Here is a 25,275-nt window from a genome sequence, read left to right on the forward strand (position 1 = left end):
TGGCTCTTCCTCACTCCTACAAGATGTTATTCCTCCTTGCCCTATACACGAAATCACAGCTTCCCTATCTTCATCAACATTTAACAATTCTCAAAATATTCCCTCCATCTTCCCAATACCTCTAACTCTCCATTTAATAACTCTCCTCTCCTATTTTTAACTGACAAATCCATTTGTTCTCTAGGCTTCCTTAACTTGTTAATCTCACTCCAAAACTTTTTCTTATTTTCAACAAAATTTGTTGATAACATCTCACCCACTCTCTCATTTCCTCTCTTTTTACATTGCTTCACCACTCTCTTAACCTCTCTCTTTTTCTCCATATACTCTTCCCTCCTTGCATTGCTTCTACTTTGTAAAAACTTCTCATATGCTAACGTTTTCTCCCTTACTACTCTCTTTACATCATCATTCCACCAATCGCTCCTCTTCCCTCCCGCACCCACTTTCCTGTAACCACAAACTTCTGCTGAACACTCTAACACTACATTTTTAAACCTACCCCATACCTCTTCGACCCCATTGCCTATGCTCTCATTTGCCCATCTATCATCCAATAGTTGTTTATATCTTACCCTAACTGCCTCCTCTTTTAGTTTATAAACCTTCACCTCTCTCTTCCCTGATGCTTCTATTCTCCTTGTATCCCATCTACCTTTTACTCTCAGTGTAGCTACAACTAGAAAGTGATCTGATATATCTGTGGCCCCTCAATAAACATGTACATCCTGAAGTCTACTCAACAGTCTTTTATCTACTAATACATAATCCAACAAACTACTGTCATTTTGCCCTACATCATATCTTGTATACTTATTTATCCTCTTTTTCTTAAAATATGTATTACCTATAACTAAACCCCTTTCTATACAAAGTTCAATCAAAGGGCTCCCATTTTCATTTACACCTGGCACCCCAAACTTACCTACCACACCCTCTCTAAAAGTTTCTCCTACTTTAGCATTCAGATCCCCTACCACAATTACTCTCTCACTTGGTTCAAAGGCTCCTATACATTCACTTAACATCTCCCAAAATCTCTCTCTCTCCTCTACATTCCTCTCTTCTCCAGGTGCATACACGCTTATTATGACCCACTTTTCGCATCCAACCTTTACTTTAATCCACATAATTCGTGAATTTACACATTCATATTCTCTTTTCTCCTTCCATAACTGATCCTTCAACATTACTGCTACCCCTTCCTTTGCTCTAACTCTCTCAGATATTCCAGATTTAATCCCATTTATTTCCCCCCACCGAAACTCCCCTACCTCCTTCAGCTTTGTTTCGTTTTGGGCTAGGACATCCAACTTCTTTTCATTCATAACATCAGCAATCATCTGTTTCTTGTCATCCGCACTACATCCACGCACATTCAAGCATCCCAGTTTTATAAAGTTTTTCTTCTTCTCTTTTTTAGTAAATGTCTACAGGAGAAGGGGTTACTAGCCCATTGCTCCCGGCATTTTAGTCGCCTCATACGACACGCATGGCTTATGGAGGAAAGATTCTTTTCCACTTCCCCATGGACAATAGAAGAAATAAAGAAGAACAAGAGCTATTTAGAAAAAGGAGAAAAACCTAGATGTATGTATATATATATGCATGTGCGTGTCTGTGAAGTGTGACCAAAGTGTAAGTAGGAGTAGCAAGATATCCCTGTTATCTAGCGTGTTTATGAGACAGAAAAAGAAACCAGCAATCCTACCATCATGCAAAACAGTTACAGGTTTCTGTTTCACAGTCATCTGGCAGGACGGTAGTACTTCCCTGGGTGGTTGCTGTCTACCAACCTACTACTAGTCTTATGACGTCGCTTATTTGTGAAAGGCTAGGCAGTTGCATGACGATTTGGCAAAGAAATTGCCTGCAACTAGTGGTGATGTGAGTGAATTTAAGGCCAGCAAAGGCTGGTATGAGAGATTTAAGAAGCATACTGGCATACATAGTGTAGTAAGGCATGGTGAGGCTGCCAGTTCGGACCACAAGGCGGCTGAAAAATATGTGCATGAATTCAAGGAGTGTGAAGGCTTACTCAGCCCTGTAACAACTTAATACAGTATTACCAAGGCTGGCTCCTCCTCAGGAAAATTAATGAATAGAAAAAGAAATAATAACAGACAAACATAAACACTTTATTATATAGAAAATATAAAATATAAAACACTTAAATGTGAAATATTAATCCTACATTAAAGAAAATGAAAAATATAAATGATAACTGAATTCAGCGCTAATATATATAGGGGTGTCCGGTATTGGTGACACTGTGTGTTGTTGAAATCGTAGCCGTTGCTGATGATGGGGGGGGGTCGCAGGTGTTGGTTACGACCCACTGGCTAGTTCTTCACAGTATAGCTGTGAGTATTATGTCCCGATGACAGGAAAGCAGGTTCTTTACCACTGCAATGATGAGGGGTTATGTCATGCAATTTCATACAGGTGCACAGGTAATTAAATCCAAAAAGGGGAAGTCTCAGGACGTTAGTCCATCTCCATCAGTTTTCCTCGTTGATTGGCAGGTGACCCTCTCTGTCATCCAAGAGTAGTGCTGGGAGCTGTGAGTCTAGTGATTACTGTTTGGACCGGAGCCCCACACGTCACCTTTCCGGGGGGGGGGGGGAAGAAGGAGGGGAAGGAACAGCGGGAGCTAGACTGACCCTACCTTAACAAGCAGCCGGCAGTCAAACTATCACTTTAGGGGTGGGGGAAAAAAGGCGGGAATAGTGGGAGCTTGACTTACCCTACCTTAACAAGTAGCCGGCAATGAAACTGTTGTTACTATATACTCCCTCGCTACTCCTATCTATTGAACTTTTCCCTCACAAGGAGTACATAAACAGTGAAGGACTGAAACCTGAACAAGTGTTCAATTGTGATGAAACAGGCCTCTTTTGGAAGAAAATGCCAAAGAGGACCTACATTACCCAGGAAGAAAAGGCACTGCCAGGACACAATCCTATGAAAGACAGGCTGATGCTAATGTTCTGTGCTAATGCTAGTGGGGATTTCAAAGTGAAGCCGTTACTAGTGTACCATTCTGAAAATCCCAGAGTGTTCAAGAAAAACAATGTTATGAAGAGCAAATTGTGTGTGTTTTGGAGATCTAATAGTAAGGCATGGGTCACAAGGGACATTTTCGTCGAGTGGTTCAATGAAGTGTTTGGCCCTAGTGTGAAGAATTACCTCCTGGAAAAGAAATTGGATCTCAAGTGCCTCCTAGTAATGGACAATGCACCTGCTCATCTTCCAAACTTAGATGACCTAATTCTGAAGGAGTTTGGGTTCATCACAGTAAAGTTCTTGCCCCTGAATACCACTCCTCTCCTCCAGCCCATGGACCAGCAAGTCATATCAAACTTTAAAAAAAAACTACACCAAAGCAATGTTTGAAAGGTGCTTTAATGTGACCTCAGACACTCACTTGACCCTACGAGATTTTTGGAAAGAACATTTCAGTATTCTCCATTGCGTAAGCCTTATAGGTAAGGCTTGGGAGGGAGTGACTACCAGGACTTTGAACTCTGCTTGGAGAAAATTGTGGCCAGATTGTGTCCACAAGAGGGATTTTGAAGGGTTTGAGGCAGCCCATGATGAGCCTATGTCAGTTGTAAACTCTACTGTTGCACTGGAGAGTTCCCTGGGGTTGGATGTGAGTTTGGAGGATGTGGAAGAGTTGGTGGAGGACCACAAAGAAGAGCTAACCACTGAGGAGCTTAAATAGCTTCAGCAGGAAGAGCAACAGATCGCAGCTCAGAATCTTGCTGCAGAGGAGGAGGAAGCGAGATGGAGGAAGGTGCCTTCTTCAGAAATTAAGGAGATTTTTGAAATGTGGGGTAGAATGGAAAGATTTATGGAGAAACATCACCCAGAGAAGGATGTTGCAAGCCATATCGGCAACTTGTACAGTGACAGAGTCTTGGCCCATTTTAGGGAAGTTTTAAAGAGACACCAGAAACAGAGCTCTCTGGACAGTTTTTTTGCGAGACAGGACTCCAGTGACTCTCAAGCTGGTCCTAGTGGCATTAAGAAACAGAGAAGAGAAGTAACCCCAGAAAACAATTGTTACCCGAGGTGTTGATGGAAGGGGATTTCCCTTCCAAACAGTAAATAATCCAATCTGTCTCCTTCTCCAGTCTTCCATACACAAAGAAGAATCCCCAATAAAGGTAAGTGTTATTCTGTGAATGTTTAATTCATCATGTGTCACTGTATTGTTTATGTACTACATCTATATTTCATGTAAAAAATTTTATTGTTTTAATACTTCTGGGTGTCAGGAACGGGTTAATTGAATTTACATTATTTCTTATGGGGAAAATTGATTCGTAAATCGTCCATTTCGATGATAGTCCCACTTCCAGGAACGGATTATGGACGATAATTGAGGGACCACTGTATATACATAAACTCTCTGTATTGAACACAATAACCGCACTAAAGTTATTATCATATTATTGTTTACCGCTTTTGTTTATTACAATAAACATGCACAAATCTTGTATAATACTAATGTTCTATCATATATTTACATATTTACAATCACTGGACATGGTTTTAGAACTGCTGGAGCTTGTGGAAGTCCTTGAAACAAGGCACCATGCACAGAGGTACCTTACATTCCTCACACACAAACCGAGTGTCTTTGCGTCTTTGTTGCCGTCGTTTTGTTTGTGCACAGACAATGCATCTCTTTTGAGCAAATTTCTTCTGAGTTGAAGGAAGCTGTATTATGAAATGATCACCTTCCCTCCTCAAATGCTTGGGTATATCCTGAGAAGTTCGAGGACCTTGTTGTATAGCAGGTATTGTTTCCTGGTACTTCATTATGAGTTGTCTGACAACGGACAAACAAAATTCACCATACGGTGGTCTGTTGCCAGTCTTCATTTGGTACATATTATATGCATTGAGCATTGAAATGTCCATGAGATGGAAGAAAAGTTTCATGTACCACTTGTAACTTTTACGAACACAATCAACAAAGCCAATCTGCATGTCACATTTGTCAACCAAGCGCATGTTTTGTGTATAATCAATCACTGTCACTGGTTTTCGAATACGTTCATTAGTCACTCGATCAACTTTGCCACTGTCTTGCATTTCGTTATGGTGAATGGTTGTCAACAATGGTTGTGGTGGGCTGGTGGCTGACTCCTTGAACTGCGGAGTCAGCAGTGTGGGTCTCAGCCTGAGCTGGTGAGTCACGCATATGGCTGTGGCACTACCATCACCACTACCACCATCTACAGATGCCTGTGGTCTATCCATGCCAAGTGTAGCCACATCATCCTCACTTTCACTGTCTATTCCTGGTGTAGGGCCACGGGATGTACTCTGTCCCCTGGGCACTGCATAGGGTACACTACCCGAGCACATGCGGCGGCGTACATACCGACGCTTCACTGGTGAATGTGTTTCCTCACTATCACTACTCGAATGATCGTCAAGAGCAATAAAATCACAATCCACATCACTATCATGATCATTACTGAAGTCAGAGGCCTGGCCACGCGAAAATAATAGTTTTCTCTTGCGTTGAGGTATAACTGACCGTGACTGAGGAGTGCCCACACCAGAGGTAGAAGGCTGAGGATCGTCAGGGTTTTCTGCACTATTGTCAATATCCTGGTCATTCCTTTCAGTCACTAACTGATCAAAGCCAAAGAATTCGTCTTCATTTCCACTTCCATCAGTGTCAGAACTATCAGACAGGAAGAGGAGAGTCCCAGTTTTCCTTGGAGTGAGAGCTGCCTTGTTACGAGGCATGGTGAACAAGGGTAACTGAGCCGGCGTTCCCACAATGCTATGCGGGTGCCTAGATTTTTTGTTTATGGCGCACACCCACCACGCAGACCCATTCTCTTACATGTAGGCCTATGAGCATTTTCACACTAAATTTGACGGCGCTAGAATTTTGGGACGGGACAGACCCTGAAAGGGTTAATCAAATTATGCTCTTCAAGGTGACTTCTAATAATGTCAGCTATAATTGAGGAATTGTTAAATGTTGATGAAGATAGGGAAGCTGTGATTTCGTGTATAGGGCAAGGAGGAATAACATCTTGTAGGAGTGAGGAAGAGCCAGTTGTGAGTGTGGGGGAAGTTCGCGAGGCAGTAGGTAAAATGAAAGGGGGTAAGGCAGCCGGGATTGATGGGATAAAGATAGAAATGTTAAAAGCAGGTGGGGATATAGTTTTGGAGTGGTTGGTGCAATTATTTAATAAATGTATGGAAGAGGGTAAGGTACCTAGGGATTGGCAGAGAGCATGCATAGTTCCTTTGTATAAAGGCAAAGGGGATAAAAGAGAGTGCAAAAATTATAGGGGGATAAGTCTGTTGAGTGTACCTGGTAAAGTGTATGGTAGAGTTATAATTGAAAGAATTAAGAGTAAGACGGAGAATAGGATAGCAGATGAACAAGGAGGATTTAGGAAAGGTAGGGGGTGTGTGGACCAGGTGTTTACAGTGAAACATATAAGTGAACAGTATTTAGATAAGGCTAAAGAGGTCTTTGTGGCATTTATGGATTTGGAAAAGGCGTATGACAGGGTGGATAGGGGGGCAATGTGGCAGATGTTGCAAGTGTATGGTGTAGGAGGTAGGTTACTGAAAGCAGTGAAGAGTTTTTACGAGGATAGTGAGGCTCAAGTTAGAGTATGTAGAAAAGAGGGAATTTTTTTCCCAGTAAAAGTAGGCCTTAGACAAGGATGTGTGATGTCACCATGGTTGTTTAATATATTTATAGATGGGGTTGTAAGAGAAGTAAATGCGAGGGTCTTGGCAAGAGGCGTGGAGTTAAAAGATAAAGAATCACACACAGGGTGGGAGTTGTCACAGCTGCTCTTTGCTGATGACACTGTGCTCTTGGGAGATTCTGAAGAGAAGCTGCAGAGATTGGTGGATGAATTTGGTAGGGTGTGCAAAAGAAGAAAATTAAAGGTGAATACAGGAAAGAGTAAGGTTATGAGGATAACAAAAAGATTAGGTGATGAAAGATTGAATATCAGATTGGAGGGAGAGAGTATGGAGGAGGTGAACGTATTCAGATATTTGGGAGTGGACGTGTCAGCGGATGGGTCTATGAAAGATGAGGTGAATCATAGAATTGATGAGGGAAAAAGAGTGAGTGGTGCACTTAGGAGTCTGTGGAGACAGAGAACTTTGTCCTTGGAGGCAAAGAGGGGAATGTATGAGAGCATAGTTTTACCAACGCTCTTATATGGGTGTGAAGCATGGGTGATGAATGTTGCAGCGAGGAGAAGGCTGGAGGCAGTGGAGATGTCATGTCTGAGGGCAATGTGTGGTGTGAATATAATGCAGAGAATTCGTAGTTTGGAAGTTAGGAGGAGGTGCGGGATTACCAAAACTGTTGTCCAGAGGGCTGAGGAAGGGTTGTTGAGGTGGTTCGGACATGTAGAGAGAATGGAGCGAAACAGAATAACTTCAAGAGTGTATCAGTCTGTAGTGGAAGGAAGGCGGGGTAGGGGTCGGCCTAGGAAGGGTTGGAGGGAGGGGGTAAAGGAGGTTTTGTGTGCGAGGGGCTTGGACTTCCAGCAGGCATGTGTGAGCGTGTTTGATAGGAGTGAATGGAGACAAATGGTTTTTAATACTTGACGTGCTGTTGGAGTGTGAGCAAAGTAACATTTATGAAGGGATTCAGGGAAACCGGCAGGCCGGACTTGAGTCCTGGAGATGGGAAGTACAGTGCCTGCACTCTGAAGGAGGGGTGTTAATGTTGCAGTTTAAAAACTGTAGTGTAAAGCACCCTTCTGGCAAGACAGTGATGGAGTGAATGATGGTGAAAGTTTTTCTTTTTCGGGCCACCCTGCCTTGGTGGGAATCGGCCAGTGTGATAATAAAAAAAAAAAAAAAAAAAAAAAAAAAAAAAAAAAATAACTTGCCCACTATAGATGTCAGGCTTATTGGACGGTAATTTGAAGGAATGGGCTTATCCCCTGATTTGAATATAGGAACCACATTAGCCATCTTCCACAGCTCTGCCACAACACCGGTAAGGATGGACGCATTAAATACACTCATTAATGGCTGGTTATTGAGGCTAAAACCTTGGGTAGTTTTAAATTTGTGTTGGATAATTACATAAGTGAGAGGGGTTGGATGTGAGTGGGACTTGCACATGAGTAAATAGAATTATCGAAGCTTATTGCTTGGGTAGCATTGAAAATTGAGTTTGGCAAATATTCTGTTAGTGGGATGGATTGTGAAGGACCTGTCTAGTATGGGCCAACAGGCCTGCTGCAGTGTATTATTATTACTACGTATGTATTATAAAAATAATAATTATTATTTTTTTTTTTTTAACAAGTCGGCCGTCTCCCACCGAGGCAGGGTGACCCAAAAAAGAGAGAAAATCCCTAAAAAGAAAATACTTTCATCATCATTCAACACTTTCACCTCACTCACACATAATCACTGTTTTTGCAGAGGTGCTCAGAACACAACAGTTTAGAAGCATGTACCTATAAAGCTACACAACATATCCCTCCAAACTGCTAATATCCCAAACCCCCTCCTTTAGAGTGCAGGCATTGTACTTCCCATTTCCAGGACTCAAGTCCGGCTATATAAAAATAACCGGTTTCCCTGAATCCCTTCACTAAATATTACCCTGCTCACACTCCAACAGATCGTCAGGTCCCAAATATCATGTGTCTCCATTCACTCCTATCTAACACGCTCACGCACGCTTGCTGGAAGTCCAAGCCCTTCGCCCACAAAACCTCCTTTACCCCCTCCCTCCAACCTTTTCGAGGACGACCCCTACCCTGCCTTCCTTCCCCTACAGATTTATACACTCTCCATGTCATTCTTCTTTGATCCATTCTCTCTAACTGACCAAACCACCTCAACAACCCCTCTTCTGCCCTCTGACTAATACTTTTATTAACTCCACACCTTCTCCTAATTTCCACACTCCAGATTTTCTGCATAATATTTACACCACACATTGCCCTTAGACAGGACATCTCCACCGCCTCCAACCGCCTCCTCGCTGCTGCATTCACAACCCAAGCTTCACTCCCATATAAGAGTGTTGGTACTACTATACTTTCATACATTCCCTTCTTTGCCTCCATAGATAACGTTTTTTTGTCTCCACATATACCTCAACGCACCACTCACCTTTTTTCCTTCATCAATTCTATGATTAACCTCATCCTTCATAAATCCATACGCCGACACGTCGACTCCCAAGTATCTGAAAACATTCACTTCTTCCATACTCCTCCTCCCCAATTTGATATCAAATTTTTCTTTATCTAAATCATTTGATACCCTCATCACCTTACTCTTTTCTATGTTCACTTTCAACTTTCTACCTTTACACACACTCCCAAACTCATCCACTAACCTTTGCAATTTTTCTTTAGAATCTCCCATGAGCATAGTATCATCAGCAAAAAGTAACTGTGTCAATTCCCATTTTGTATTTGATTCCCCATAATTTAATCCCACCCCTCTCCCGAACACCCTAGCATTTACTTCTTTTACAACCCCATCTATGAATATATTAAACAACCATGGTGACATTACACATCCCTCTCTAAGACCTATTTTTACTGGGAAGTAGTCTCCCTCTCTTCTACACACCCTAACCTGAGCCTCACTATCATCATAAAAACTCTTTACAGCATTTAATAACTTACCACTTATTCCATATACTTGCAACATCTACCACATTGCTTCCCTATCCACTCTATCATATGCCTTTTCTAAATCCATAAATGCAATAAAAACTTCCCTACCTTTATCTAAATACTGTTCACATATATGCCTCAATGTAAACACTTGATCAACACATCCCCTACCCACTCTGAAACCTCCTTGCTTATCCACAATCCTACATTTTGTCTTACCTCTAATTCTTTCAATTATAACCCTACCGTACACTTTTCCTGGTGTACTCAGTAAACTTATTCCTCTATAATTTTTACAATCTCTTTTGTCCCCCTTCCCTTTATATAAAGGGACTATACATGCTCGCTGCCAATCCCTAGGTACCTTCCCCTCTTTCATACATTTATTAAACAAAAATACCAACCACTCCAACACTATATCCCCCCCTGCTTTTAACATTTCTGTCATGATCCCATCAGTTCCAGCTGCTTTACCCCCTTTCATTCTACGTAATGCCTCACACACCACCCCCACACTCACATCCTGTTCTTCACTCCTAAAAGATGTTATACCTCCCTGGCCAGTGCATGAAATTACCGCTTCCCTTTCTTCGTTGACATTTAACCCTTAAATTGTCCAAACCTATATATACGTTTTTTCAACATCTGAAAGTATGTAAAAAATGTAGATCTTCTTTTCTGTTTTACACTTGAAAATGTGTAAAAAAAAACTTTTATCTCCTTTTTTTTTTTGTTATATATGAAAATATGTAAAAAAAAAGTAGATCTACTTTTGTAGCACTACGAATTTGAATGTCGATCTGTTTGGACCGTTTAAGGGTTAAAAGTTCCTCAAAATATTATTATTAATTTAGGGAAGTGGAGCACAGATCCAACTCTCTTGATCAAGAGCCCCTCACCAAGGAACCTCCCTTGAGGGGGAAGTTCGCATCCTGAAATTTCGTTCGTATCTAGAAGCAAAAAGTCGAACGAGTAACTGTTCATATCCTGAAAAATTTGCATAGTGGGGCATTCATAAGCCATGGTTCCACTGTACAGTGCCTGCACTCTTAAGGGATGGGGATATTGCAGTTTGCAGGGGCATCTTAGTTGTAATGTAGCTTCTGGCAAGATAATGATGGAGTGAGTGATGGTGAAAGTGTTTCTCTTTTCAGGTCTCCCACTTTGTTGTGGGAGATAGCCAGTGTGTTAAAAAAAAAAAAAGTATTGTGGAACAATGTTCAGTTAGTGAAATTAGTATGTCTTCATAATGCTACACATTAAGAACTAGGATAAAAAGCTGCATTTTATTATTAATTTTTTAACACACCTGCCTTCTCCCACCGAAGCACAATGACCCGAAAAAGTAGAAAACTATAAAGTTTATCTTCTTTTTACATTTTTTGTCAATGAGCTGGGTATATCCCACTGAGGCAGGGTGACCTAAAAAGAAAACCAAACATTTTACTTTTTAAATTTAGTAATTTGTACTGGAGAAGGGGTTACTAGCCCCTTGCTCCTGACATTTTAGTCACCTTTCATGACATGCATGGCTTACAGAGGAAGAATTCTGTTCCACTTCCCCATTTTTATGCCATATGGAAGTTGCTAGTAATCAAAGATTACTTTTACTTACAATAGATGTGCTTTTATTTATTAAAATGCTTCTCTGATTTCAGTACTTATATTTCACACAATATTTTTGTACAGTTTACCTCTATTCTCTTACTGTGCTAGCCTGCTTGCTTAAATTAACAAATTCCATCATATTTTACTTTGAAATATATTTTTCTAGCTAATCTTTCTGTTATGGATTGACATGAGATGACATTTTCATTAAGTTACATGTATTTTGTTATTGCCTTAATTTTTGTTTCTAGAGAGAAGAAATGTGGAGTGAATGGAAAAATGAAGGTTGCCCAGAATTCAAAAAACCAGAAGGTTATGAGAAAAGAAAGGTGAAACAGAATGGTAAGGTGGAAGAGGTAAGAAAAATATTTATATATTTAGTTTTCTTTTAGGCTTTGTATTGCAGAAAAACAGCATAGCACCAACAGTATGGTGAGTATGATGATGAAAGAAGAGGCGGCTGTGTTGTATGTTTCACAACGTTATACAAAAACAACTGCTGAGTAATAGACACATGCAACACCTGAGTATCTTTGTTTTGATATTTTACCAATCCCAAGTGGCCTCTTCCATTCTATATGTAGATTATAAACTGAGGGCAGTAGATGAGATAATCAGTTCCCTGGCTTTAGTAGGTGTTCAAATGGAGACAGTAGAAGATAAGGTAATCAGTTCCTCAGTCATAATAAATAGGCATTCTCTACCTTAGACCCTTTGACTGTTTCGGTCATATATATACGCCTTACGAGCCACCGTTTTTGACTTATATACATGTATACTCATAAATTCTAGCGACTTCAAATCAAACAGGAGAAAGCTGGTAGGCCCACATGTGAGAGAATGGGTCTGCATGGTCAGTGTGCACTATAAAAAAAAATCCTGCAACACGCAGTGCATAATGAGAAAAAAAAACTGACTTTGTGGTCTGTTTTCATATAGTATTTATGGTTGTATTCTCATTTTCTTGCTCTCATTTGATAGAATGGAAAACATATTATAGAAATAGAGGTGATTTTGATTGGTTTTACTCTGAAAATAACCTTAAAATGGAGCTCAATGTAGGAGAAATGTTGATTTTTGCCGATGTTCAGAAGTAAACAAATGATGTCATTTTCCAATAAATGTCCAAGTAGCCATTCTAATATGCAGTCATGAATGGGTTGACATTATTTATACAATTATTGCAATATTGCAGAAGTCTGCATAACAGTAAATCTATTTTTTGTTTACCTGGAGAGAGTTTCGGGGGTCAACGCCCCCGTGGCCCGGTCTGTGACCAGGCCTCCTGGTGGATCAGCGCCTGATCAACCAGGCTGTTGCTGCTGGCTGCACGCAAACCAACGTACGAGCCACAGCCCGGCTGATCAGGAACTGACTTTAGGTGCTTGTCCAGTGCCAGCTTGAAGACTGCCAAGGGTCTGTTGGTAATCCCCCTTATGTGTGCTGGGAGGCAGTTGAACAGTCTCGGGCCCCTGACACTTATTGTATGGTCTCTTAACGTGCTAGTGACACCCCTGCTTTTCATTGGGGGGATGGTGCATCGTCTGCCAAGTCTTTTGCTTTCGTAGTGAGTGATTTTCGTGTGCAAGTTCGGTACTAGTCCCTCTAGGATTTTCCAGGTGTATATAATCATGTATCTCTCCCTCCTGTGTTCCAGGGAATACAGGTTTAGAAACCTCAAGCGCTCCCAGTAATTGAGGTGTTTTATCTCCGTTATGCGCGCCGTGAAAGTTCTCTGTACATTTTCTAGGTCGGCAATAAAAGTTCAAAATAGAAAGCAAGAATAATATCAGAGGGGCCTGGAGACGTGATTGATGAACAGAGAAAATGCTAATTTAGAGCCTGGAATGTCTGCATTGTTCATTCTGGACCATATTTTAAAATTGTCATATTTTTTAATTCTCGTGAAATTGGCCAAATTGCAAATTTCTGACCATGTTATTGGGTAGTTGAAATCGGTAAATGGGCAGTTTCTTGTACTCAATCGATAGAAAAAATGGAATTCTAAAGAAATAGCAATGAGTTTGGTCGACTGGAACAATGGAATTAGCCGAAAATAGGGCTCAGAGTAGGCGAAATAGCCGATTTGTAAATATCGCCAAGGTCGCTAAATTTGCAAGAGCGTAATTCTGTCAGTTTTCCATCAAATTTTGTTCTTTTGGTGTCATTACAATCGGGAAAAGATTCTCTATCATTTCACAAGAAAATTTTTTTTTTTTTTTTTTTTAAATTTTGTGACACCAGGAGACACCTCAGGATTTTGCGTTGCGACAGTCAAGGTGTTAATCTTGACAAATCTCATGATACAGTAAAGGCTCCTTTGCATTCATTATATTACTCAGGGCTTAGCATGTAAGGAAATATTTGAAAGGAAGTGGTATTATTATGACAAAGAATGTGCCACAAAACACTTTTGTTTTTTTTGATAAACCAAACACCAGTCATCTAGGATTTTTTTTTTTTTACCACATTGGCTGTCTCCCACCAATGTATCTTTTAACCCTTTGACCATTTTGGTCGTATATATATGGCTACGTGCCACTGTTTCTGACGTATTTATACGCGTAAATTCTAGCAGCTTCAAATCAAGCAGGAGAAAGCTGGTAGGCCCACATGTGAGAGAATGGGTCTGTGTGGTTAGTGTGCACCACATAAAAAAAATCCTGCAGCATGCAGTGCATAATAAGAAAAAAATGACCGTTTTTTTTTTTGGATTAAAACGCCGGCTTTGAGGTGTATTTTCGTATAGTATTTATAGTTGTATTCTCGTTTTCATGGTCTCATGTGATAAAATGGAAAACATATTACAGAAATAGAGATGATTTTGATTAGTTTCACGAAGAAAACGACCTTGAAATTGAGCTCAAATTAGCGGAAATGTTTGGTTTTTACCAATGTTCACTAGTAAGCAAATCACACCACACGTCCAGTACACGTCAACAGGGGAGCCTGATATTCCTTCACTAGTGCGCTAATATTATTTATACCATTTTTACAATAATGCAGTAGTCTGCATAACAGTAAATTTTGTATTTTTTGTATGAATAAAAAATCAAAATAGAAAGCAATAGTAATATAAGAGGGGCCTAGAGACATGACTAATGAACAGAGGATATGTTATTTTAGTGCCAAGAATGTCTACATTGTTTATTCTGGACCCTATTTTGAAATTGGCATCTTTTTTAATTTGCGTGAAATTGGCCAAATTGCCAATTTCTGAGCACATTATTGAGTAGTTCAAATCGGTAAATGGGCAGTTTCTTGTACTCAGCTGATAGAAAAAATGTAGTTCTAAAGAAATAGCTATGAGTTTGGTCAGCTGGAACAACGGAATTGGTCAAAAACAGGGCTCAAAGTCAGCGAAATCGCCGATGCGTATATGTCGCCGAGACCATTAACTTCGTGTTTGCGTAATTCCGTGTGTTTTCGACCAAATTTCATATTTTTGGTGTCATTACTATCGGAAAAAGATTCTCTATCATTTCACAAGAAAAAAATATTTGTTTTCTTTCCAAAAATTGTGCGACATAGAATGACAGTTTCAGGAAGGGGCTAGCGACAGTCAAAGGGTTAAGAAAATGTGAATCCCAGCATGCAAATTGAGTTTCAAAGCACAAATTTAAAAACCAACAGTCTTGTGTTTGACTTGTATGACTGGTATAGAATGGCAAACACTAAATGTGATTCTCAAAATCAGTTAGTCCTGGGTTGCTACTTCTGATTGTTTGCATTGCTGTTGAATCTGGATCAGTGATTTACATGCTAGTGTAAGAAACTACTTAATCCTTTCATGTCAACACCCCCAAATTGAAAGCCCTTTCTGTGCTGGCTTGTTTTTTTTTTTTTTAAATCTTTTAAAATGAAAAGGAATCATTTGCTAAACACCATGACACCAAAATTGCAAAATATAATGCTTTTGAGATTACACAGGCATGAAATCGGAGGTCTGGGAGCACTTTGCACATCGGTGATTTTGCTCACATTAAAGCCAATTTCAGGCAGTTCCCCACTATTTCACTAGTATGCCATCTATACTATCCATTACTCAAAAGAAACTGTTGATTCAGCCATCAAATTACCTTGTTAAGTGCCCAGAATTTGGTAATTTTGCCAATTTTACATAATTTTCAACAAATTCCAATCTAAAACAAGAGTCCAAAACAAGCACTATAGATATTCAAGCCACTAAAGCAATCTTCCTTCTGTTCATTATTCATGTCTTCAGGCTTTTCCAATATAACACATGCCCTCTGTTTTGAACCCATTGTCATACAAAAATCTGATATTTTTTCATATGTCTCAGCAAATAAACCATAACCAAAAATGCTTGGACATGGTTTAGGCCATCCCAGTAATTAATGCAGGCCTAGTAAAAACCCATAAAACAGAATGGGGAAGGGCTGGAGATCGCTGTTATTCCCCAGGAAAATCACCCCTAATCATTAATTTCTGGCACTTTGAGGCCTGTTTCAAGCCACTTTTGGTCTGAAACTGACCCCAATTTGTTTTGTTTTACTAGTATGTCTTTCAGTCTGTCTATTTGTATCAAGAAATAGACAATAAAACTCTGAAATGTCCTGAAGTCACTATTTTAATCTAAGCACAAGATCAGAGATTAGTTGCTTCCATTGTGCAATGAGTGGGGCAGGATTTTTTTTATACTGTGCACACTCACCACATAGACCCTTTCTTGTAATTCTAGGCCAAAATTTGCCAGTCACAGTAAATTTGAAGGTGCTGTGAATTATGCATAAATCTGTATGAACAACACTGATCCCACAGATGTAGATCTATGTAACTGAGTGAAAAGGGTTTAGTAGCCAGTGAGAATACATTTCACTTCTACTTATATTCAGTGTGCAATCTGCATATACTGTACATAATTTATGTATATGGCAAATACATAAATTATGCATATTGTCATCTCATCTTTTTCACTAGCAGAAAGAGGATGGTGATACCAAGTCATCCAAGAAATTACGTCAGAAGCGAAAAGTGGGTGATATAATACGAGATGCTGATTCAAAAAATAAGTTTTCTATGGGCAAGTAAGTGAGCTGTATATACATGTGAGAATGTGTATCATTATCTGCTTGTAGTGGCACAAGTTTAAATGAACTATATATGCATGTGAGAGCATGTGTGTGATCGCCTGTTTGTGGTTGAATAGGAAAGTGAACTGTATGTGTGAGAGAATATGAATGATTGCCTGTTTGCAGTTATTTGGGTAAGTGAACTATATATGTATGTTAAAGCATGTGTATGATTGCCTATTTGTAGTTGTATGTATGTTAAAGCATGTGTATGATTGCCTGTTTGTAGTTGCATGGGTAAGTGAACTATATATGTGTGTGTATGATTGCCTGTTTGCAGTTGTAGGAGTAAATATGTGTATATGCTCTTAGCCAAGTATTGCTGATTCCAAAAACACCCATCAGTATTAGTATGAAGAGTGAGGAATCATTTTACATTCACTTCAGTGCAAAATGTCATTTTGTATCCCCTATATTCTCATTACATTTTTATTAACGACGAGTACGTCATTAAGTGAGGAGAGGCTATATACACACCCCTCTGGGTTTTTTTTTTCTATTTTTCTTACTAGTCCTTGTCCTTGTTTATTTCCTCTTATCTCCAAGGGGACGTAGAACAGAATTCTTCCTCTGTAAGTCGTGCGTGTCGTAAGAGGCAGCTAAAATGTGGAGCAGCGTCTACCTGGAGTTTACCTGGAGGGTATTTTGGGGATCAATTTCCCTGCAGCCTGGTCCACAACCAGGCCTCTTGGTGGATCAGGGCCTGATCAACCAGGCTGTTACTTCTGGCCACACATAGTCCCATGTGCGAACCACAGCCCGGCTGATCCGGCACCGGCTTTAAGTATCTGTCCAGCTCCCTCTTGAAGGTAGCCAGGGGCCTATTGGTAATTCCTCTTATGGTGGGTGGGAGGCTGTTGAACAGTCTTGGGCCCTGGATACTTATGTTTTCTCTTAGTGTACAAATGGTGCCTCTACTTTTCATTGGGGGTATTTTGCATCGCCAGCCAAGTCTTTTACTTTCGTAGGGAGTGATTTCTGTGTGCAGATTTGGGACCATCCCTTCTAGGATTTTCCAAGTGTAGATTATGATACATCTCTCTCGCTTGCATTCCAGCGAATACAAGTCAAGTGCTTCCAAGCGTTCCCAGTAGTTGAGGTGTTTGATAGAATTTATATGTGCAGGAAAGGTTCTCTGTAAACTCTCTAGATCTGCAGTTTCACCTGCTTTTGAATGAAGATGTTAACGTGCAGCAGTATTCCAGCCTAGAGAGAACAAGTGATTTGAAAAGAATAATCATTGGCTTGGTATCTCTTGTTTTGAATGTTCTCATTATCCATCCAATCATTTTCTTTGCAGTTGTGATCATGGCACTGTTGTGATCCTTGAAAGTGAGATCTTCACATTATTTTTCCGCTCTGTTTTATGATCAGAGTTTGTAGTATACTCGGTTCTAGTCATTATCTCCTCCAGTTTTCCATAACAGAGTAGTTGGAATTTGTCTTCATTGCCCATCATATTGTTCTTTGTTGCCCATTGGAAAACTCGGTTTTTATCTTCTTGGAGGTTCACAGTGTCCTCAATAGATGAGTCTCATGCAGATCCTGGTATTGTCTGCAAAGGATGACACGGTGCTGTGGATTACATCTCTGTCTGTGTCTAATATGAGGATGAGGAACAGGATGGGGGCGAGTACTGTGCCTTGTGGAACAGCTTTTCACCATGCCAGCTTCCAATTTATCTCTGTTGACCACTAGTCTTTGTGTTCAATTGGTTAGAAAGTTGAAGATCCATCTCCCCATTTTGTCATTTATTCCTTTAGCATGTATTTTATGAGCTATTACACCATGATTGCACTTGTCAAAGGCTTTTGCAAAGTCTGTGTATATTACATCTGCATTCTTTTTTTCTTCCAGTGCATCCAAGACTATGTCATAATGATCCAGTAGTTGCAAGAGGCAGGAGCGACCTGCTCTGAACCCATGTTGCCCTAGATTGTGCATTTTTGGGAATCCAAGCGGTTTGCAATAGTGCTTCATAGAACTCTTTCAAAGATTTTTTTGATGTGGGACATTAGAGCTATTGGTGTATAGTTCTTAGCTAATGTTTTGCTGCCACCTTTATGGAGTGGGGCTGTATCCATTGTTTTAAGTGACTTTGGAATTTCCATAGTACAGTGGACCCTCAGTTAACGATTTTAATCCGTTCCAGAGCTTGTCCTTAACCGATTTTATTGTTATCCGATTTAATTTTCCCCATAAGAAATAATGGAAATCCAATTAATCTGTTCCAGACACCCAAAGGTATTAAACAAAATTTTTTTTTCACACGAAATATACATTTTCCTACACAGAAAACAATGAGACATGAAGAATAAATGACACTTACCTTTATTGAAGATTTATTGATGAGTGATGAGATGGGAGGAGGGGAGACGATGGAGGTGTATTATTGTTTGGAAGGGGAATCCCCTTCCATAAGGACTTTAGGTAGCAACTCCATTTCCGGGGTTACTTCCCTTCTTTGTTTTTTAATGCCACTGGGAACAACTTGACAGTCACTGGACCTCTGTCATACCAAAAATCTGTCCATAGAGCTCTATTTCTGGCATTCCTTTAAGATTTTCCTAAAATGGGACACAACATTGTCATTGTAAAAGTCACCAGCATGGCTTGCAACAGCTGTGTGAGGGTGATGTTCATCCATAAAGGCTTGAACCTTTGTCCACATTGTACAAATGTTCTTAATCGTTGAAGAAGGTAACTTCCTCCATCTCTCTCTCCCCTCCTCTGAAGCAATTTCCTCAGCTGTGGTCTGTTGCTGTTGCAGATACTCTTGCAGCTCATCAGTGGTTAGCTCTTCATCATCTTCCTACACCAACTCTTCCACATCCTCGCCACCAACCTCCAACCCCATGGTCTTTCCCACTGACACAGTAGATTCCACAACTGGTATAGGCTCTTCAGGGTTAGCCCCAAACCCTTCAAAAATCCCTCTCTTGTACACATTCTGGCCACAGTTTTCTCCAAGCAGAGTTCAAAGTCCTTCAAGTCACTCTCTCCCAAGCCTTACCTATAAGGTTTATGCAACTGAGGATACTGAAGTGATCTTTCCAGAACTCTCTTAAGGTCAGTTTAGTGTCTGAGGTCACTTCAAAGCACTTTTGAAACACTGCTTTGGTGTACAATTTTTTGAAATTTGAAATGACCTGCTGGTCCATGGGCTGGTGGAGAGGAGTGGTGTTCGGAGGCAAAAACCTCACTTTTATGAAACTCAACTCCCCCACAATTCGCTCTTGCAAGTCTGGAGGATGAGCAGGAGCGTTGTCTAATACCAGGACGCACTTGAGGTCCAATTTATTTTCCAGGAGGTATTTTTTCACACTGGAGCCAAACACGTGATATAACCAATCGTGGAAAATGTCCCTAGTGACCCATGCCTTACTATTTGCCCTCCACATCACACAGAAATTAGCCTTGAGGACACTGTTTTTCTTGAATACTTGGGAGTTTCAGAGTGGTACATGAGTAAAGGCTTCACTTTGCAATCCCCACTAGCATTACTACAAAACATGAGAGTTAGCCTGTCTTTCATAGGCTTGTGTCCTGGGAGTGCCTTTTCCTCCTGAATAATGTAGGTCCTGTTTGGCATTTTCTTCCAAAACAGGCCTGTTTTGTCACAATTGAACACTTATTGGGGTTTTAATTTTTCAGCCTCTATGTACCTCTTAAAGAAACCATACCATGGGCAGGGATAGAACCCGCGATCTGAGACTCTCAGATCGTGGGTTCTATCCCCGCTCGTGGTATGGTTTGTTTGCAATCGTGTCATTACGATTTCATGAGTCATACCCCTTAAAGTCCTGCACATATTTTTCAGCCGCTTTTTGGTCACAACTGGCAGCCTCACCATGCCTTATCACGCTGTGTATGCCACTACGATTCTTAAATCTAAATTCACTAACATCAGCACTAGTTCCAAGCATTTTCTTAATGAGATCATCATGCAACTGCCTTGCCTTTTCACATATGATTGACTGTGAAACACTATCTCCTGATAATTGTTTGTCATTGATCCACACCAATAACAGTCTCTCCGCATCTTCGAGTATTTGCGATCTCTGTTTTGTAAGCCCATTTGCACCTTTCACAACAACAGCTTCCCTGATTGCCTTTCTGTTGGCCAAGATAGTAGCGATGGTTGATTGGGGTTTGTTATACAACCTGGCCAGCTCAGAGGCACGCACTCCACTTTCGTACTTGCGATTATCTCTTTCTTCAATTCGATAGTATTTCTCACCCTTTTTACCACAAGGTTGGCACTAGAAGCCTTTTTTGGGCCCATGGTGGCTTATTTAGCAGTTACAAGCACTGGAAACACTGGAATAATATAAAATGTATCGCATGTACACGTGGAAACAATGTCACACCGGCTGTACATAGTAGCTGGGCAGCCATGGGCGGCCCAGGCCACCCGGACAAGTTTGGAATGATTGTTCTTAACTGAGTTTTTCATCGTTAGCCGAGCCAGTATTTTTACGCAAAAATGCATCGGTATCCAATTTTATCATTATCTGAGGGTCCACTGTATACTTAGGGCATGTGAAAGGAGTTTCTTGCCATTCTTAATGAACACGGAGTTCCACAAGTCTGGGCGTGGGGCTGAGTGCATGGACATGTTGTCAATGACTTTCTCAAAGTTAGAGTAATGTCAGAAATCTGGCATACATATTCTGATGGAGTTTTGAGGCTCATTCATGAAAAAATCCTTTGGATTGTCGATCTTCAGACTGATTAGTGGCTCACTAAACATGGATTCATATTGGGATTTCAGTATCTCACTCATTTCTTTGTTGTCATCTGTGTAAGTCCCATCTTGTCTGAGCAAGAGCCTGATACTAGATGTGGTATTTGCCTTGTTTTTGGCATATGAAAAGAAATATTTCAAATTTCTTTCAATTTCACTATTTGTGTTTAGTTCCTCTTGTCTCTCCTGGGTCCTGTAAGAGTCCTTGAACATAAGTTCGATGCTTTCCACTTCCCTGGTCAGCACTTCCTTCTGTGTATCAGATAATCTATTGTTCTTGGGGAGCTCAGTGTTTCTTCGTCGTCTTCTGTATAGGGAGCGTCTTTCTCTCTCCAGTTTGCTTCTCTTCTTCGTTCTTAAAGGAATATGCCTTGAACGTACTTCAGCTGACAGGAAGTTGATCTTTTCAAGGCACTGGTTTGGATCCATGTTATTTAACCCGTAAACGGTCCAAGCAGATCTACGTTCACATGTATAGTGCTCCAAAAGTAGATCTACGTTTTTTTTTTTTTACATATTTTCAAATATAACAAAAAAAAAAATAGTATATCAAAGTTTTTTACACATTTTCAAATGTAAAAAAAAAAAAAAAAGATTACTTTTTTTACATACTTTCAAATGTTGAAAAAACGTATATACAGTGGACCCCCGCTTTAAGATCACCTCCCAATGCGACCAATTATGTAAGTGTATTTATGTAAGTGTGTTTGTACGTGTATGTTTGGGGGTCTGAAATGGACTAATCTAATTCACAATATTCCTTATGGGAACAAATTCTGTTCAGTACTGGCACCTGAACATACTTCTGGAATGAAATAATATCATAAACCGGGGGTCCACTGTATACAGTGGACCCCTGCATACCATTGGCATCACATAACGTTAAATCCGCATACCGATACATTTTATTGCTAAGATTTTGCCTCGCATACCGCTAAAAAACCTGCTCAACGCTATTCGTCCGAGACGCGTCTATGTGAGGCCTGAGCCAGCCTCACATGTTCCGCCGGTGGCATTGTTTACCAGCCAGCCTCCGCGGTAACATCCAAGCATACAATCGGAACATTTCGTATTATTACAGCGTTTTTGGTGATTTTATCTGCAAAATAAGTGACCATGGGCCCCAAGAAAGCTTCTAGTGCCAACCCTGTGGTAAAAGGGTGAGAAATATTATCGAAATACTGTGGTACCATGGTCAACTGCTGATGCTGCTGCTGCTGTAGCATTGTCAGCTGCTGCTGCTGCTGTAGCACCGTCAGCTGCTGCTGCTGCTGCTGCTGCTGTACCACTGTCAGCTGCTGCTGCTGCTGCTGTAGTACCATCTGCTGGTGCTGTAGCACCGTCTGCTGCTGCTGTAGCACTGTCAGCTGCTGCTGCTGCTGTAGCACCGTCAGCTGCTGCTGCTGCTGTACCACCGTCAGCTGCTGCTGCTGTAGTACCATCTGCTGCTGCTGTAGCACCATCTGCTGATGCTGTAGCACCATTGTTGGTATGGCTTATTGAGAATACCAAGAAACAATTAACCCCAGAGGGTTAGCCACCCAGGATAACCCAAAAAAGTCAGTGTCATCGAAGACTAACTTATTTCCATTGGGGTCCTTAATCTTGTCTCCCAGGATGCAACCCACACCAGTCGACTAACACCCAGGTGAATAGGGAAAAATGCCTGGAACTAGTGCTCATATTGGTGAATTTAAAGCCAGCAAAGGTTGGTTTGAGAGATTTAAGAATCGTAGTGGCATACACAGTGTGATAAGGCCTGTTCTGGAAGAAAATGCCAAACATGACCTACAGTACTCAGGAGGAAAAGGTACTCCCAGGACACAGTGTCTCATCAGTCATTGCTGCATCTTCAATAAAGGTAAGTGTCATTTATTCTTCATTTAGTAGAGTAGTACATGCACAATATATATTGTGCATGTACTACTCTACTATTGTGCATGTATCCTTCTCTTTGTGTGTAGGAAAATGTATATTTCATGTGGTAAAATATTTTTTTTCATACTTTTGGGTGTCTTGCACGGATTAATTTGATTTCCATTATTTCTTATGGGGAAAATTCATTCGCATAACAATAATTTCGCATAACAATGAGCTCTCAGGAACGGATTAATATCGTTATTCAGGGGTCCACTGTATGTTTGGACTATTTACGGGTTAAAATATCTTCCCAACATGTTTCATTTAAGACCCTTTCTCATGTATATATTACTAAAGTTAGAAAGAGAAACTTTCATTTTTCTTTTTTGGGCCACCCTGCTTTGGTGGGATACAGCCGGTTTGTTGAAAGAAGAAAATTATACTTCATCAACATTGAAGTGCCACTGGGCAGTGACCTGGACCCTCTGTTATCTTTAAACTTTCTCTTGCCTCTCAGGAATTTAATCCAGTCCTGTGTTTCAACAACACAACTTTTGTCATCCCAAATTCAGATTTATTTGTCAACAGCAGGGCTAAGATGAGCTCATATCAATCAATCAATCAATCAGTCAATCAGGTTTATTCTCTATAAGGATTACAATGCGGGGTTGACAGATTTTGGATATTGTGTGCTTTACACGTTCAAAATATTAATTACAGAGGGGGCCACTAGGACACCTAGCATGGCTAGGCATTTCGGGCAGACTTAGATTAATTCTTAACTTTAAATTATTACAGATTATGGTATTAAGGCTAAGTGACTACATTATAGTTTGTGAGTTTAGCAGTGTGAATGCTTTTGTTCTGGCACAATACATAGTGTCTATTTTGGAGTATCATAGGCAACCTTATGACTAGTTAGGATTCATTATTTTAAGATTAAGATTCGTATTTCTGTGTTTATAGCCAATGGGTGAGTGAGCGTAAGTGTGAACCACCAGGTGGTTTTCATGTAGTTAGTTGACGGGGTGTATCAGGGAGATAAGATGTTTTCTAACTGTAGTTTTGAAAGTGATGAATGTGTCTGCAGTTCTAGAGTTTCTGGGTAAGGTGTTCCAGATTTTAGGCCCTTTAACACACATTGAATTTTTGTAAAGGTTTAGTCAGACACACGGAATCTCATAGAGATGTTTGTGTCTGGTGTTATGCCTGTGGATCCTGTCACAACTATCAAGAAAGCATTTTAGGTCAAGGTTAATATTGGAATTTAAGTTCCTGTAGATATAGATTGCACAGTAGTAAGCCTGGATGTTCTGTACAGGGAGTAAATTTAGATCTATGAAGAGTGGGGGGTGTGTTGCCAGGGATGGGATTTAGTGATTATTATTACTGTGGCTTTTTGTTGGGTTATTATTGGCTTTAGGTGTGTTCCTGCAGTTGATCCCCAAGCACAAATAGCATAGGTGAGGTATGGACAAATGAGTAAATGGTATAGTGTGAGAAGGGCAGTTTGCGGCACGTAATATCGTATCTTGGAGAGGATCCCCACTGTTTTAGATACTTTTTTTGTTAGGTGTTGGATATGGGTGCTGAAATTTAGGTTGTTGTCGAGGTATAGACCTAGGAATTTGCCCTCATTATGTCTGGCAATTAGAGTGTTGTCGATCTTAATGTTAAGTTACTCAACACCTGCTCTGCTATCAAACATAATGTAGTAGGTTTTGTCAGTGTTAAGTGTAAGTTTATTGGCTGTCATCCAAGTCAGAATTTTGAGCAGCTCTTCGTTGACAATGGTGTTGAGGGTGGCAAGATTAGGGTGGGAGATGACGTAAGTCATGTCGTCAGCAAAGAGAATGGGTTTCAGGTGTTGGGATATGTTTGGAAGATCATTAATATAAATGAGGAAGAGCAGGGGACCAAGGACACTTCCCTGCAGAACTCCAATATCAAGTGGCCGTGTTGATGAGGCTGTGTCTTTAATGGTGACATACTGATACCTATTAGTAAGGCAGGATTTGAAATATGCAAGCGCATGGCCTCTTATACCATAATGGTCAAGTTTGTGGAGTAGGATGCCGTGGTCTACTCTGTCAAATGCTTTTCTTAGGTCAATAAAAATTCCTAGCTACAGCTACAGTGAAACCTCAGTTTAGCAGTCTAATAGTGTAGGAGAGGGTGTCTATTAGTACTGACTTTCTTAACAGACAGTCAGCATTACCAGACACCCACTACAGTGGACCCCCACATAGCGACTTTAATCCGTGCAAGAGGGCTGATTGTTATGCGATATGTTCGGTATGCG

At 40.5% G+C, this 25,275-nt stretch overlaps 1 protein-coding gene across 2 annotated transcripts in view; it reads left to right on the forward strand.

Annotated features, from left to right (window-relative positions):
- Hpr1 (THO complex 1-like protein Hpr1) overlaps positions 1–25,275 on the forward strand; it is a gene marked incomplete at its 5' end in the record, with an annotated part of 99,593 nt that overhangs the window by 18,362 nt on the left and 55,956 nt on the right. The window contains 2 exon segments of one of the 2 annotated variants that reach the window (XM_070096775.1): positions 11,525–11,629; positions 16,215–16,321. In XM_070096775.1, the coding sequence (XP_069952876.1) occupies positions 11,525–11,629; positions 16,215–16,321 (212 nt within the window). 2 annotated transcript variants of the gene reach the window in all.

The sequence above is a fragment of the Cherax quadricarinatus genome, chromosome 55 (genome assembly GCF_038502225.1).
Source record: "Cherax quadricarinatus isolate ZL_2023a chromosome 55, ASM3850222v1, whole genome shotgun sequence".
Classification (NCBI taxonomy): domain Eukaryota; kingdom Metazoa; phylum Arthropoda; class Malacostraca; order Decapoda; family Parastacidae; genus Cherax; species Cherax quadricarinatus.